Source organism: Coregonus lavaretus, assembly GCF_964263955.1.
Source record: "Coregonus lavaretus genome assembly, chromosome: 2".
NCBI lineage: Eukaryota > Metazoa > Chordata > Actinopteri > Salmoniformes > Salmonidae > Coregonus > Coregonus lavaretus.
This window is the reverse complement of record NC_139989.1, coordinates 12,653,234-12,668,099: the sequence shown is the minus strand read 5'-3', so window position 1 is coordinate 12,668,099 and position 14,866 is coordinate 12,653,234. Positions and strand designations below refer to the sequence as shown.

General features: G+C 42.5%; 1 protein-coding gene across 8 annotated transcripts in view; it reads right to left on the bottom strand.

Moving 5' to 3' along the window:
• Positions 1-14,866, bottom strand: part of abi1a (abl-interactor 1a) — an 89,561-nt gene that overhangs the window by 13,845 nt on the left and 60,850 nt on the right. For 6 of the 8 annotated variants that reach the window (XM_084184249.1, XM_084184243.1, XM_084184245.1 and 3 more), the window contains exons 4-5: positions 2,113-2,234; positions 887-1,027 (exon numbers count right to left, since the gene is read on the bottom strand). In XM_084184249.1, the coding sequence (XP_084040375.1) occupies positions 887-1,027; positions 2,113-2,234 (263 nt within the window). The remainder of the gene's footprint in view (positions 1-886; positions 1,028-2,112; positions 2,235-14,866) is intronic. The other 2 variants (XM_084184250.1, XM_084184244.1) reach the window with 1 other exon arrangement.

The window sequence follows — 14,866 nt, the reverse complement described above, 5'->3', positions numbered from 1 at the left end:
TTAAAATCACTCGTAACTCATATCTCAGCTCTCACAGCGTGGCTTTCTGACTGACACATTTCAGCTAATCGTGGCAGGGGTCTAAATGTACAGAGGACTTAGGATTTCGAAGGACACTTTACACCGCAGGCTTTGAGGAACATTCATTCGCAAATGTCTGAAGCCTTCCAGGTCTTGTCAGTTGAATGTTGGATTTACAGTATTTGGGAGAGGGAGGTGTGAAAGCACATTAAACTGATAAACTAAAGTGAAGAGATTATAAATATTTGTAAGACATAGGGGATACAAATTATTTGGGGAGGGTTCCTTTTGTCATATCCATGTTAGCACACAGAGGCTGTGGGAGAGACATTTAGAGCTGTTGAGTAGGACAATAATGAAGAACACAATAGTGTGTGTGTCTATCCATCTGTCTGCATGCAGGTGTGTGTCTGTGTGCGTGTGTGTGCGTGTGCGTGTGCATTAGGGCCGGGACGATACCAGTACCGTGATACTGGTTAGTATCGTGGCAATTAAACACAAAGTGGATTTAACTTCTTCAGGAAAACAGCCCTAATGTCGGAAACAAACATTATTTATTTTCCAAGCTATAGCACACAATATTTTACATACAGCAGGTTTTAAAGGACCAAAGAGTTTGGTCTGCTTCGTGTAAAAAAAATATATTGCGATACTGGTATCGTCACATTTTTACATTTTTGTCATTTAGCAGACGCTCTTATCCAGAATGACTTACAGGAGCAATTAGAATTAAGTGCCTTGCTCAAGGGCACAGACAGATTTTTCACCTAGTCGGATCAGGGATTCGAACCAGCGACCTTTCGGTTACTGGCCAAACTCTCTTAACCACTAGGCTACCTGCCTCCCTAGTGTGCATGTTAGTTACCTGTGGGTTCTTTGTCTCTGGTTGAGCGATGCAGTGCGTCCAGGGCTGTGCTGGCTGCCTAGTCGAGCAGGGCTGGTCATGTAGTCGTTGGGCACTGTGGGCGGTCTCACCGGCTCTAGAGTTTTATAGGGCGTGTTGCGTCTGTCAAAGTCAACCAAAGACAGAAAGGAGGAGATAAAAGGAGAATAAGACCAGAATGAATCATAATGCATGAGAATCAGGGGTCCATTCAATTTTACATGTACGTTTTAAAAACATTTTTTAGAAATGTTTATCTAACAAATAGGTGCCCTTCTTTGTGAGGCATTGGAAAACCTCCCTGGTATTTGTGGTTGAATGTGTGTTTGAAATTCACTATTAGACTGAGGGACCTTACAGATAATTGTATGGTTGGGGTACAGAGATGAGGTAGTCATTCACAAATCATGTTAAACACTATTATTGCACACAGAGTGAGTCTATTCAACTTATGTGACTTTAAGCACATTTTTACTCCTGCACTTATTTAGGCTTGCCATAACAAAGGGGTTGAATACTTATACTTATTGACTTCAGCTTTTCATTTTTTATTAATAAAAGGAAGTTACCTCCTAAAATGTGAAAGTTTAGTTGGAATGCAATAGAATGCAATGCACGATCAGGGGCGGATTGGACATCTGGCATTCCTGGCAAATGCCAGATGGACTGGTCTATTTCTAGCCCCAGTGGGCCTGTCTACCTTGGGGTTTTTGCACAAAATAATATTTATCTGGCTCATAATAGGGGCCTCAAGGAAAAACAGAAATGGGCCGGTGTGGAGGCCTCAAGGAATAAAATGGACCGGTGTGTTCCCAGTCCGCCCCTGGCCACGATGTACATTGGCGCCCAACCCCACGTGTAAATGTACATGCACAGCATACCAACAACATAGTAACCTTTCCCACAACCTTTAAATGACCATGGCCTCAACAAACTGAAATGCTCTATACAGTAACAGTCAGTGAAAATCTGCACAGGACCATTTCAAATCCAACTTATCTATTCAGCTGGATGTTCCACAGCAGTGACTAAAGCCCAGAATTAGTGCCTGCTTAGTGATACACTGTTACTTTATATAAAATATCAGGACGTGACTAACTTTGTGCACCGGCTAGGATTCCAAATGCCCTGCCTTCTAACATGTTGGCTCAATTAATAGTTGAGATAAAAAGTGATTCATTCATAAAAATAAAAAAAGGACATCTTACCCTAGAGTGCCACGTCCCGATATCGGCCCTGTTATGGGCGGCGGGCTAGGCGGCTTCTGTGTCGGCGGATTGGTCCTCGATAGTGTTCCTCCTCCTCTGATTGGCTGATTATTTCCATGCTGCTGTTGAAAGACAATAAATCAAGAAAGTGTTGTAAGACATTTAACATAGTGGTAGCATAAAGACTAACTAGTATGACAACAGAAAAGTACTAAAGCTGATAGGCTTCCCATATTCAGTATGCTACATCATTACTGAGACATTCTAGCAAATTAGCATAACAGGTCTTTGACCAATTCACAGGGCGGTGGCCAGGTAAAACCCACAGGGACTTCCTGCTAAACATTGTGACGTGTTTATTTCGGACATGGTGTTATACCAAGCACGTAAAACAAAGAGATAAGCAAAGCCAACAACTAAGGCCATGCCACAGCTAACAACTGAATTTTTCATGACTTCCGGGCTATTGTTTTAACAAGAGTTATAAATATTCAAAAGGCGCATCCTCATTTTATCTGGAAAACCCATACAGCAGCTACACATATGAACAGCTATTCGACACACAAATGTCAACATATCTAGAACGATACAGTGCCTTCGGAAAGTATTCATACCCTTTGACTTATTCCACATTTTGTTGTGTTACAGCCTGAATTCAAAATGGATTACATATTTTTTTTAAATTAATCGATCTACACACAATACCCCATAATGACAAAGTGAAAACATGTTTTTAGAAATTATTGAAAATGAAATACATTAATCTCATGTAGATAAGTATTCACACCCCTGAGTCAATACATGTTAGAATCACCTTTGGCAGCGATTACAGATGTGAGCCTTTCTGGGTAAGTCTCTAAGAGCTTTACACACCTGGATTGTACAATATTTGCACATTCTTAAAAAAATTATTCAAATTCTGTCAAGTTGATTGTTGATCATTGCTAGACAGCCATTTTCAATTCTTGCCTCAGATTCTCAAGCCGATTGAAGTCAGCTGTAACTAGGCCACTCAGGAACATCCAATGGCGTCTTGGTAAGCAACTCCAGTGTATATTTGGCATTGTGTTTTAGGTTATTGTCCTGCTGAAAGGTGAATTTGTCTCCCAGTGTCTGTTGAAAAACAGTCCGAACCAGGTTTTCCTCTAGGATTCTGCCTGGGCTTAGCTCGATTCAGTTTCTTGTTATCCTAAAAAACTCCCTAGTCCTTGCCGATGACAAGCATACCAGTGGAGGCTGGTGGGAGGAGCTATAGGAGGACAGGCTCATTGTAATGGCTGGAATGGAATTATTGGAATTGAGTCAAACATGTGGTTTCCATATGTTTGAAGTTTGATACCGTTCTATTAATTCCATTCCAGCCATTACAATGAGCCTGTCCTCCTATAGCTTCTCCCACCAGCCTCCATTGAAGCATACCTATAACATTATGCAGCCACCACCATGCTTGAAAATATGAAGAGTGGCCCTCAGTGATGTGTTGTGTTGGATTTGCCCCAAACATAACGCTTTGTATTTTAGACATACAGTGAAGGGAAAAAAGTATCTGATCCCCTGCTGATTTTGTACGTTTGCCCACTGACAAAGACATGATCAGTCTATAATTTTAATGGTAGGTTTATTTGAACAGTGAGAGACAGAATAACAACAAAAAAATCCAGAAAAACACATGTCAAAAATGTAATAAATTGATTTGCATTTTATTGAGGGAAATAAGTATTTGACCCCTCTGCAAAACAGGAAAAAAAACCTTGTTGGCAATCACAGAGGTCACACGTTTCTTGTAGTTGGCCACCAGGTTTGCACACATCTCAGGAGGGATTTTGTCCCACTCCTCTTTGCAGATCTTCTCCAAGTCATTAAGGTTTCGAGGCTGACGTTTGGCAACTCGAACCTTCAGCTCCCTCCACAGATTATCTATGGGATTAAGGTCTGGAGACTGGCTAGGCCACTCCAGGACCTTAATGTGCTTCTTCTTGAGCCACTCCTTTGTTGCCTTGGCCGTGTGTTTTGGGTCATTGTCATGCTGGAATACCCATCCACGACCCATTTTCAATGCCCTGGCTGAGAGAAGGAGGTTATCACCCAAGATTTGATGGTACATGGCCCCGTCCATCGGCCCTTTGATGCGGTGAAGTTGTACTGTCCCCTTAGCAGAAAAACACCCCCAAAGCATAATGTTTCCACCTCCATGTTTGACGGTGGGGATGGTGTTCTTGGGGTCATAGGCAGCATTCCTCCTCCTCCAAACACGGCGAGTTGAGTTGATGCCAAAGAGCTCGGTTTTGGTCTCATCTGACCACAACACTTTCACCCAGTTCTCCTCTGAATCATTCAGATGTTCATTGGCAAACTTCAGACGGGCCTGTATATGTGCTTTCTTGAGCAGGGGGACCTTGCGGGTGCTGCAGGATTTCAGTCCTTCACGGCGTAGTGTGTTACCAATTGTTTTCTTGGTGACTATGGTCCCAGCTGCCTTGAGATCATTGACAAGATCCTCCTGTGTATTTCTGGGCTGATTCCTCACCGTTCTCATGATCATTGCAACTCCACGAGGTGAGATTTTGCATGGAGCCCCAGGCCGAGGGAGATTGACAGTTCTTTTGTGTTTCTTCCATTTGCGAATAATCGCACCAACTGTTGTCACCTTCTCACCAAGCTGCTTGGCGATGGTCTTGTAGCCCATTCCAGCCTTGTGTAGGTCTACAATCTTGTCCCTGACATCCTTGGAGAGCTCTTTGGTCTTGGCCATGGTGGAGAGTTTGGAATCTGATTGATTGATTGCTTCTGTGGACAGGTGTCTTTTATACAGGTAACAACCTGAGATTAGGAGCACTCCCTTTAAGAGTGTGCTCCTAATCTCAGCTCGTTACCTGTATAAAAGACACCTGGGAGCCAGAAATCTTTCTGATTGAGAGGGGGTAAAATACTTATTTCACTCATTAAAATGCAAATCAATTTATAACGTTTTTGACATTCGTTTTTCTGGATTTTTGTTTTGTTATTCTGTCTCTCACTGTTCAAATAAACCTACCATTAAAATTATAGACTGATCATTTCTTTGTCAGTGGGCAAACGTACAAAATCAGCAGGGGATCAAATACTTATTTCCCCTCACTGTAACGTTCATTTCTTTGACACATTTTTAGCAGTTTTACTTTAGTGCCTTTTTGCACTAAAGTAACTACATTGTTGATCCATCCTCAGTTTTCTCCTATCAGTCATTAAACTCTGTAACTGTTTTAAATCACCATTGGCCTCATGGTCAAATACCAGAGCGGTTTCCTTCCTCTCCGGCAATTGAGTTAGGAAGGACGACTATCTTTGTAGTGACTATGTGTATTGATACACCATCCAAAGTGTAATTTATAACTTCACCATGCTTAAAGGGATATTCAAGGTCTGTTTTTTTTACCCATCTACCAATAGATGCTTTTCTTTACGAGGCATTGGAAAATCTCCCTGGTCTTTGTGGTTGAATCTGTGGTTTAAATTCTCTGCTTACAGTAAATTGTATGATTGGGAAACATAGATGAGGTAGTCATAAAAAAATAAATGTCCATGCAACTTATTAGGTGAGTTGTTAAGCAAATCTTTACCCTTGAACTTATGTTAGCTTGCCAAAACAAAGAGGTTGAATACATGACTCAATAGCTTTTAATGTTTAATTAACTTCTAAACATTTCTAAAAACATAATTCCACTGACATTATGGGGTATTGTGTGTCAAAGGGGCTGAATACTTACTGACTCAAGACATTTCAGGTTTTCATTTTTAATTAATTTGTAAAAAAGTCAAAAAACATAATTCCACTTTGACGTTATGGGGTATTGTGTGTAGGCCAGTGACACAAAATCTCAATTTAATCCATTTAAAATTCAGGCTGTAACACAACAAAATGTGGAAAAAGTCAAGGGGTGTGAATACTTTCTGAAGGCACTGTATATTGAAATGATGAGTTGTGTTACTAAGCCTCTAATAAGGAAGGCTACAGCGGCAGTTTGACTAGGCCTACTTGTACTATGGATTGCTTTAGGGGAAATAAGGAATGAAATAAATGAAAAAAGGGAGGTTTTGAAGAGGTTGAAGCAGCTATCAATAATAGACTACTAAAGCAAGATGGGTCATGTGACAAACAGGACTTACCTTGGCTTTGAGCCACTTAACGTGGGTGGAAGAAAAAGAGAGAGAAAGAAAGAGAGAGAAGGTATGTCAAAATCGCCATGTCTGAACGGTAAAAGAACCCAAAGTACAGGAGAGAGACCATTCACCACATTATTTACACTGAGGAAACATTTCTCAAGACCTGGGCAACAGTTGTTCGATGTCATTGCACTGCACCAAAACAGTGTGTGTCCACTGGTTGTTTTTGTACTCTGTGGTGATTCATATCTACCACACCCACAACTAGGAATTCTCACAAATCCATTGGATGTTGCCATTGCGCATTGAAACAGGTATTTCAACACCTCAGCAAAGCAGTCATACAAATCTATTTAGAACTACTGAATAATATATATATTTTTTAAATGTATTATTATAGACATTAAGTAATTTTGTATCTCCCCTACAATGTCCGTTCAGCGCATATGTACAAACTGACTGTCAAACTGTACTGCATCTTTGTGTAATTTTACAAATGTCCATGAACGTTGAACCTATGCACTTATGCTCTAGTGAGAAAAGCAATTTCTCATGGACAAGTGCTCTGTACTTCATGTTTGAGAGGGTCAAATAGAGGAGCAGCTAGTGTTCACACCATGGGACTGCTCTGCACTACGACAAGCACCAAGTCAAGTGCGTCATCAATTATGCAGGCTCCCTATTGGCCATTCAGAGGGCATCACAAGAAACTAGATAAAACAGAGGTTCTTGGGAAGGACAATGTTAGGTAGATTAATCAAATGTAGTATGATGAAGCTATGTATGGTATGTTCAATCAAGAAAGTTTGAGAAAGTGACATTGAGGAAACACAAGGGTGCACCAAAGCTCAATTCTGGGGCCTTTTTGTTGTTGAAATATGGCTTATTATTAGGCTACAGGCACCAGTTCTTTCAGACAGGACCATGTTGACTGATTATGGAGGGCGTTGTTATCCCAGTCCAAAACCAATTGGGTTAGCATATCAAACTGTAGTTCAAACTCCCACTGTGCTGCAATCTCTATTGTAGGGATTGAGAAATGGGTGAAGGCTAAGGAAGAGTGGGGTTGGGTCAATGTTCAGGCCTGAGTGAGTCTAAGCAGGATTTGCCAATGATATACGCAACCGAAGAGATTAAAAAAGAGTAGGTGCATCCTCCTGGATGACTGAACCTGACTGCTCATACATAGAAGTCAGCCAAATCACTGCACAGATCCAGTCATTATACCCGGGATTACCTGAATAATTATCATATTGACAGATTGGAGCGATTTGTCTGGTTACTTCTAGGGTGTTTTTCCTAGCCACTGTGCTTCTGCATCTGCATTGCTTGTTCTTTGGGGTTTTAGACTGGGTATCTGTAAAGCACTTTGTGACAACTGGTGATGTAATAAGGGCTTTATAAAATACATGTGATTGATACATTTGATTGATTGATAGATCCATATTCATAAATGCACAAACGCAGCGATAGACCTGGGCTATGACGTGAACGATATGATTAAAGTGTAAAGGGCAGGCCATATGCCGATACAGCTTACACAGGGATCAGAAGATGTGCTGAGCTAAGGGCCCTAGGAGGAAAAGGTCTGAGTCATCAGATAGCACTATGGAAGTCACCTTCATGACATGTTGATGACACTTACTTTATTATAAACATGCCATCTACAAGCACTCTAAATGCTTTCCCCCCCAAAGAGTGACTGGAAACTGTTTCGTAACAGTCGTAAACGTTTTTAGAAGTACACATCATCACTGGCAGCCGAGTTAAGGAGGCTGTATTTTGTTCCTCGTGTATCTAATACGACTTACCAAGGACGAAAAGAACACATTCGTTGAGGAAAAAAAAAGTCTAAAGCAACATCTGACATCTCCCCTGCATTCCTGAAAGCGCTGACTAGATTAAGCGGCAGCTGACTGGGAAAATAAATCTAATCTTTTGCCATAGCGTTGTGAAAAACACGACAGTGGCCATACACTTTGGGAGAGAACATGGTAATCCTCTATACGAGTCAGCAACTTAGGTGATCAATAGAATGTCAGAGTTCAGTGAATATCGTTAGAGGTGCTGAACCTTCTGTCCCTCTTCTCTTTTACTAGTCCCCCCCTCTTTCCAACAGGGATGTGTGTGTGTGTGTGGGGGGGGGGGGGACTTTCTTGTAAATTCTGTTCTAAATAAAATCAGATGTTGCTATTAGCGTGTCTTCCATTTTAAAGGCCCAGTGCAGTCAAAACTGTGATTTTCCTGTGGTATATATATATATTTCCACAGTATGAGGTTGGAATAATACTGTGAAATTGTGAAAATTATGATAATGCCCTTTTAGTGTAAGAGCTGTTGGAAAAGACCACCTGAACTTTCTGGGACTTTTTACTTCCACGGTGACATCACCATGCAGTAAATTACACTGAACAAAAATACAAACGCAACAATTTCATTTTACTGAGTTACAGTTCATATAAGGAAATCAGCAAATTGAAATAAATTCATTAGGCCCTAATCTATGGATTTCACATGATTGGGATTACAGATATGCATCTGTTGGTCACAGATACCTTTAAAAAAGGTAGGCGCGTGGATCAGAAAACCAGTCATTTTTTACATTTACATTTTAGTCATTTAGCAGACGCTCTTATCCAGAGCGACTTACATCAGCAATTAGGGTTAAGTGCCTTGCTTAAGGGCACAGACAGATTTTTCACCTAGTCGGCTCGGGGATTAGAACCAGCGACCTTTCGGTTACTGGCACAACGTTCTTACCCACTAAGCTACCTGCCGCCCTCAGTATCTGGTGTGACCACCATTTGCTTCAGGCAGCGCAACACATCTCCTTCATAGAGTTGATCAGGCGATCCAGACCATCCCAAACATGCTCAAAGGGTGACATGTCTGGTGAGTATGCAGGCCATGGAAGAACTGGGAAATGTTCAGCTTCCGGGAATTGTGTACAGACAGGGGCCATGCATCATGCTGAAACATGAGGTGATGGCGGCGGATGAATGGCACGACAATGGTCCTCAGGATCTTGTCACGGTATCTCTGTGCATTCAAATTGCCATCGATAAAATGCAATTGTGTTCGTTGTTAGTAGTTTATGCCTGCCCATACCATAACCCCACCGCCACCATGGGGCACTCTGTTCACAACGTTGACATCAGCAAATCGCTCGCCCACACGACACCATATACGCTGTCTGCATCGCAGTGCTAGCTGTGCCACTAGAGATCCTGGTTCGAATCCAGGCTCTGTCGTAGCCGGCCGCGACCGGGAGACCCATGGGGCGGCGCACAATTGGCCCAGCGTCGTCTAGGGTAGGGGAGGGAATGGCTGGCAGGGGATGTAGCTCAGTTTGTAGAGCATGGCGTTTGCAACGCCAGGGTTGTGGGTTCGATTCCCACGGGGGGTATGAAAAAAGTAATGTATGCACTAACTGTAAGTCGCTCTGGATAAGAGCGTCTGCTAAATGACTTAAATGTAAATGCCATCTGCCCGGTACAGTTGAAACCGGGATTCATCCATGACGAGCACACTTCTCCAGCATGACAGTGGCCATCGAAGGTGAGCATTTGCCCACTGAAGTGGTAGAGAAATGAACATTCAATTCTCTGGCAACACCTCTGGTGGACATTCCTGCAGTCAGCATGCCAATTGCACGCTCCCTCAAAACTTGAGACATCTGTGGGATTGTATTGTGTGACAAAACTGCACATTTTAGAGGGGGCTTTTATTGTCTCCAGCACAAGGTGTACCAGTGTAATGACCATGCTGTTTAATCAGCTTCTTGATATGCCACACCTGTCAGGTGGAGGGATTATCTCGGCAAAGGAGAAATGCTCACTAACAGGGCTGTAAACAAATTAGCGCACAGAATTATAGAGAAATAAGCTTTTTGTGCATATGGAAAATGTCAGGGATTTTTTATTTAAGCTCATGAAACATGGGACCAACACTTTACATGTTGCGTTTATATTTTTGTTCAGTGTAGTTAATAGACCAATAAGAAAATATTGGTCTATTAATATATATATAAAGTATGTAGTCACGTACACTAAGTATACAAAACATTAAGAACACCTGCTCTTTCCATGACATAGACTGACCAGGTGAATCCAGGTGAAAGCTATGATCCCTTATTGAGGTCACTTGTTAAATCCACTTCAAATCAGTGTAGATGAAGGGGAGGAGACCGTTAAAGAAGGATTTTTAAGCCTTGAGACAATTGAGACATGGATTGTGTGTGTGTGTGCCATTCAGAGGGTGAATGGGCAAGACAAAAAATGTAAGTGCCTTTGAACGGGGTATGGTAGTAGGTGCCAGGGGCATCGGTTTGTGTCAAGAACTGCAACGCTGCTGGGTTTTTCCACAGACAACCATTTCCCGTGTGTATCAAGAATTGTCTACCACCCAAAAGACATCCAGCCAACTTGACACAACTGTGGGAAGCATTGGAGTCAACATGGGACAGCATCCCTGTAGAACGCATTTGACACCTTGTTGAGTCCATGCCCTGACGAATTGAGGCTGGTCTGAGTGCAAAGGGGGGGGGGGGGGGGGTGCAACTCATATTAGGAAGGTGTTCCTAATGTTTGTTATACTCAGTGTAGGTGCAGGTGCAGTGAAATGTGTTGTTTGAAAGAGAGTTCCAAACCGCTCTGCCAATTACAGGTTGTTTTCAGTTTTCCCCTACTCCTAGACAGTCCGAGCTAAACTCTTGCTTGAGAAATTGCTCTTTGCTAAGAAGCTACTTTTGTTTCTCTTTGACCATGTAAATTGAAAACAACAGTAAGGTACTTAATTCTTACCCAGAAATTATTTGATAATGAGATAAAAACAGCTGCATTGGACCTTTAATAAGAAAACAATCTTATGTGTTTTGTGAATGTTTACTTACTAAATGCTTCTATTAACACATCTAGTCATACAAATACCACACATTCATTTAAATAATAATAAGTGTATCGAAACACAGACTCATGGGGCCAGTTTTACAGTTGGCTGGAGATTAGACATGCCACCTTGGCAAAATTGATTATGGTCAGTAAGTAAAGCAAGGCATAGTGATTCTATTGGGCCCTAACAGCTTTCTGCTACCCCCTTCCGTTATTGTAGGCAGAATATCAATTAATGCAGAGTATTGATGTTAAATATTGGCTAACTTTCTGGGCCGTGACATACACAGATGAAAGGAGATGGGATATACAGTGGGGAAAAAAGTATTTAGTCAGCCACCAATTGTGCAAGTTCTCCCACTTAAAAAGATGAGAGAGGCCTGTAATTTTCATCATAGGTACACGTCAACTATGACAGACAAATTGAGAAAAAAAATCCTGAAAATCACATTGTAGGATTTTTTATGAATTTATTTGCAAATTATGGTGGAAAATAAGTATTTGGTCACCTACAAACAAGCAACATTTCTGGCTCTCACAGACCTGTAACAACTTCTTTAAGAGGCTCCTCTGTCCTCCACTCGTTACCTGTATTAATGGCACCTGTTTGAACTTGTTATCAGTATAAAAGACACCTGTCCACAACCTCAAACAGTCACACTCCAAACTCCAATATGGCCAAGACCAAAGAGCTGTCAAAGGACACCAGAAACAAAATTGTAGACCTGCACCAGGCTGGGAAGACAATCTGCATTAGGTAAGCAGCTTGGTTTGAAGAAATCAACTGTGGGAGCAATTATTAGGAAATGGAAGACGTACAAGACCACTGATAATCTCCCTCGATCTGGGGCTCCACGCAAGATCTCACCCCGTGGGGTCAAAATGATCACAAGAACGGTGAGCATAAATCCCAGAACCACACGGGGGGACATAGTGAATGACCTGCAGAGAGCTGGGACCAAAGTAACAAAGCCTACCATCAGTAACACACTACGCCGCCAGGGACTCAAATCCTGCAGTGCCAGACGTGTCCCCCTGCTTAAGCCAGTACATGTCCAGGCCCGTCTGAAGTTTGCTAGAGTGCATTTGGATGATCCAGAAGAGGATTGGGAGAATGTCATATGGTCAGATGAAACCAAAATAGAACTTTTTGGTAAAAACTCAACTCGTCGTGTTTGGAGGACAAAGAATGCTGAGTTGCATCCAAAGAACACCATACCTACTGTGAAGCATGGGGGTGGAAACATCATGCTTTGGGGCTGTTTTTCTGCAAAGGGACCAGGACGACTGATCCGTGTAAAGGAAAGAATGAATGGGGCCATGTATCGTGAGATTTTGAGTGAAAACCTCCTTCCATCAGCAAGGGCATTGAAGATGAAACGTGGCTGGGTCTTTCAGCATGACAATGATCCCAAACACACCGCCCGGGCAACGAAGGAGTGGCTTCGTAAGAAGCATTTCAAGGTCCTGGAGTGGCCTAGCCAGTCTCCAGATCTCAACCCCATAGAAAATCTTTGGCGGGAGTTGAAAGTCTGTGTTGCCCAGCGACAGCCCCAAAACATCACTGCTCTAGAGGAGATCTGCATGGAGGAATGGGCCAAAATACCAGCAACAGTGTGTGAAAACCTTGTGAAGACTTACAGAAAACGTTTGACCTGTGTCATTGCCAACAAAGGGTATATAACAAAGTATTGAGACACTTTTGTTATTGACCAAATACTTACTTTCCACCATAATTTGCAAATAAATTCATAAAAAATCCTACAATGTGATTATCTGGATTTTTTTTCTTCTCATTTTGTCTGTCATAGTTGACGTGTACCTATGATGAAAATTACAGGCCTCTCTCATCTTTTTACGTGGGAGAACTTGCACAATTGGTGGCTGACTAAATGCTTTTTTCCCCCACTGTAAATGCCTACCCAGGGCTGATGTACAGTATGTGTGTGTGGTTCTGTGAGTGCGTAGTCCCTCCCACTCTTAAGTCTCTAACCTAATCCCTCATTTACACCTATCAGACGTGTACTGCACAATGAATCAGTGTGGATTACACCCAGTGGGACAAGTGGGTGTTAGTTCCTCAAAATGGAAACATCAAATTATTCTTGAAAGGATGCATATAATGTTGGGCTCCGTAATGTAAAAGAGAGTGAGTGAGAACTTTTAATGGTGGAATAAAGCTACAGTAGATAATCCCAAGTGGCCATAGACCTTCACTTTGCATTTATTGACAAAAGGGCATTAGAAATATCAGCAGACTTCACACCTGTCTATACAAGGTCCCACAGTTGACATGGCATGTAAAAAAAAAAACCTAGCCATGAGGTTGAAGGAATTGTCCGTAGAGTTCCGAGACAGGATTGTGTCGAGGCACAGATCTCGGGAAGGGTACCAAAACATTTATGCAGCATTGAAGGTCCCCAAGAACACAGTGGCCTCCATAATTCTTAAATGGAAGAAGTTTGGAACCACCAAGACTCTTCCTAGAGCTGGCCGCCTGACCAAACTGAGCAATCGGGGGAGAAGGGCCTTGGTCAGGGAGGTGACCAAGAACCCGATGGTCACTCTGACAGAGCTCCAGAGTTCCTCTGTGGAGATGGGAGAACCTTCCAGAAGGACAACCATCTCTGCAGCACTCCACCAATCAGGCCTTTATGGTAGAGTGGGCAGACGGAAACCACTCCTCAGGAAAAGGCCCGACAGCCCGCTTGGAGTTTGCCAAAAGGCACCTACAAGTACTCTCAGACCATGAGAAACAAGATTCTCTGGTCTGATGAAACCAAGATTCAACTCTTTGAACTGAATGCCAAGCGTCACGTCTGGAGGAAACCTGGCACCATCCCTACGGTGAAGCATGGTGGTGGCAGCATCATGCTGTGGGGATGTTTTTCAGCGGCAGGGAATGGGAGACTAGTCAGGATCGAGTGAAAGATGAACAGAGCAAAGTACAGAGAGATCCTTGATGAAAACCTGCTCCAGAGAGCTCAGGACCTTAGACTGGGGCGAAGGTTCACCTTCCAACAGGACAATGACCTTAAGCATACAGCCAAGACAACGCAGGAGTGGCTTCGGGACAAGTCTCTGAATGTCCTTGAGTGGCCCAGCCAGAGCCCGGACTTGAAACCCGATCGAACATCTCTGCAAAGCTCCCCATCCAACCTGACAGAGCTTGAGAGGATCTGCAGAGAATGGGAGAAACACGGCAAATACAGGTGTGCCAAGCTTGAAGCGTCATACCCAAGAAGACTCAAGGCTGTAATCGCTGCCAAAGTTGCTTCAACAAAGTACTGAGCAAAGGGTCTGAATACTTATGTAAATGTCATTGTTTTATTTTTAATACATTTGCCAAAATTTCTAAAAAACAGTTTTTGCTTTGTCATTATGGGGTATTGTGTGTAGATTGATGAAGGGGAAAAACGATATAATCCATTTTAGAATAAGGCTGTAACATAACAAAATGTGGAAAAAGTCAAGGGGTCTGAATACTTTCCGAATGCCACTGTATGTACATTACTCTTTATTCTGTTTTCAATCATCTTTCTGTTGTCATAATGTAATATGGTCCGTGGTCCTCTGTAGCTCAGCTGGTAGAGCACGGCGCTTGTAACGCCAAGGTAGTGGGGTCGAACCCCGGGACCACCCATATACAAAAAAAAAAATGTATGCACGCATGACTGTAAGTCGCTTTGGATAAAAGCGTCTGCTAAATGGCATATTATTAT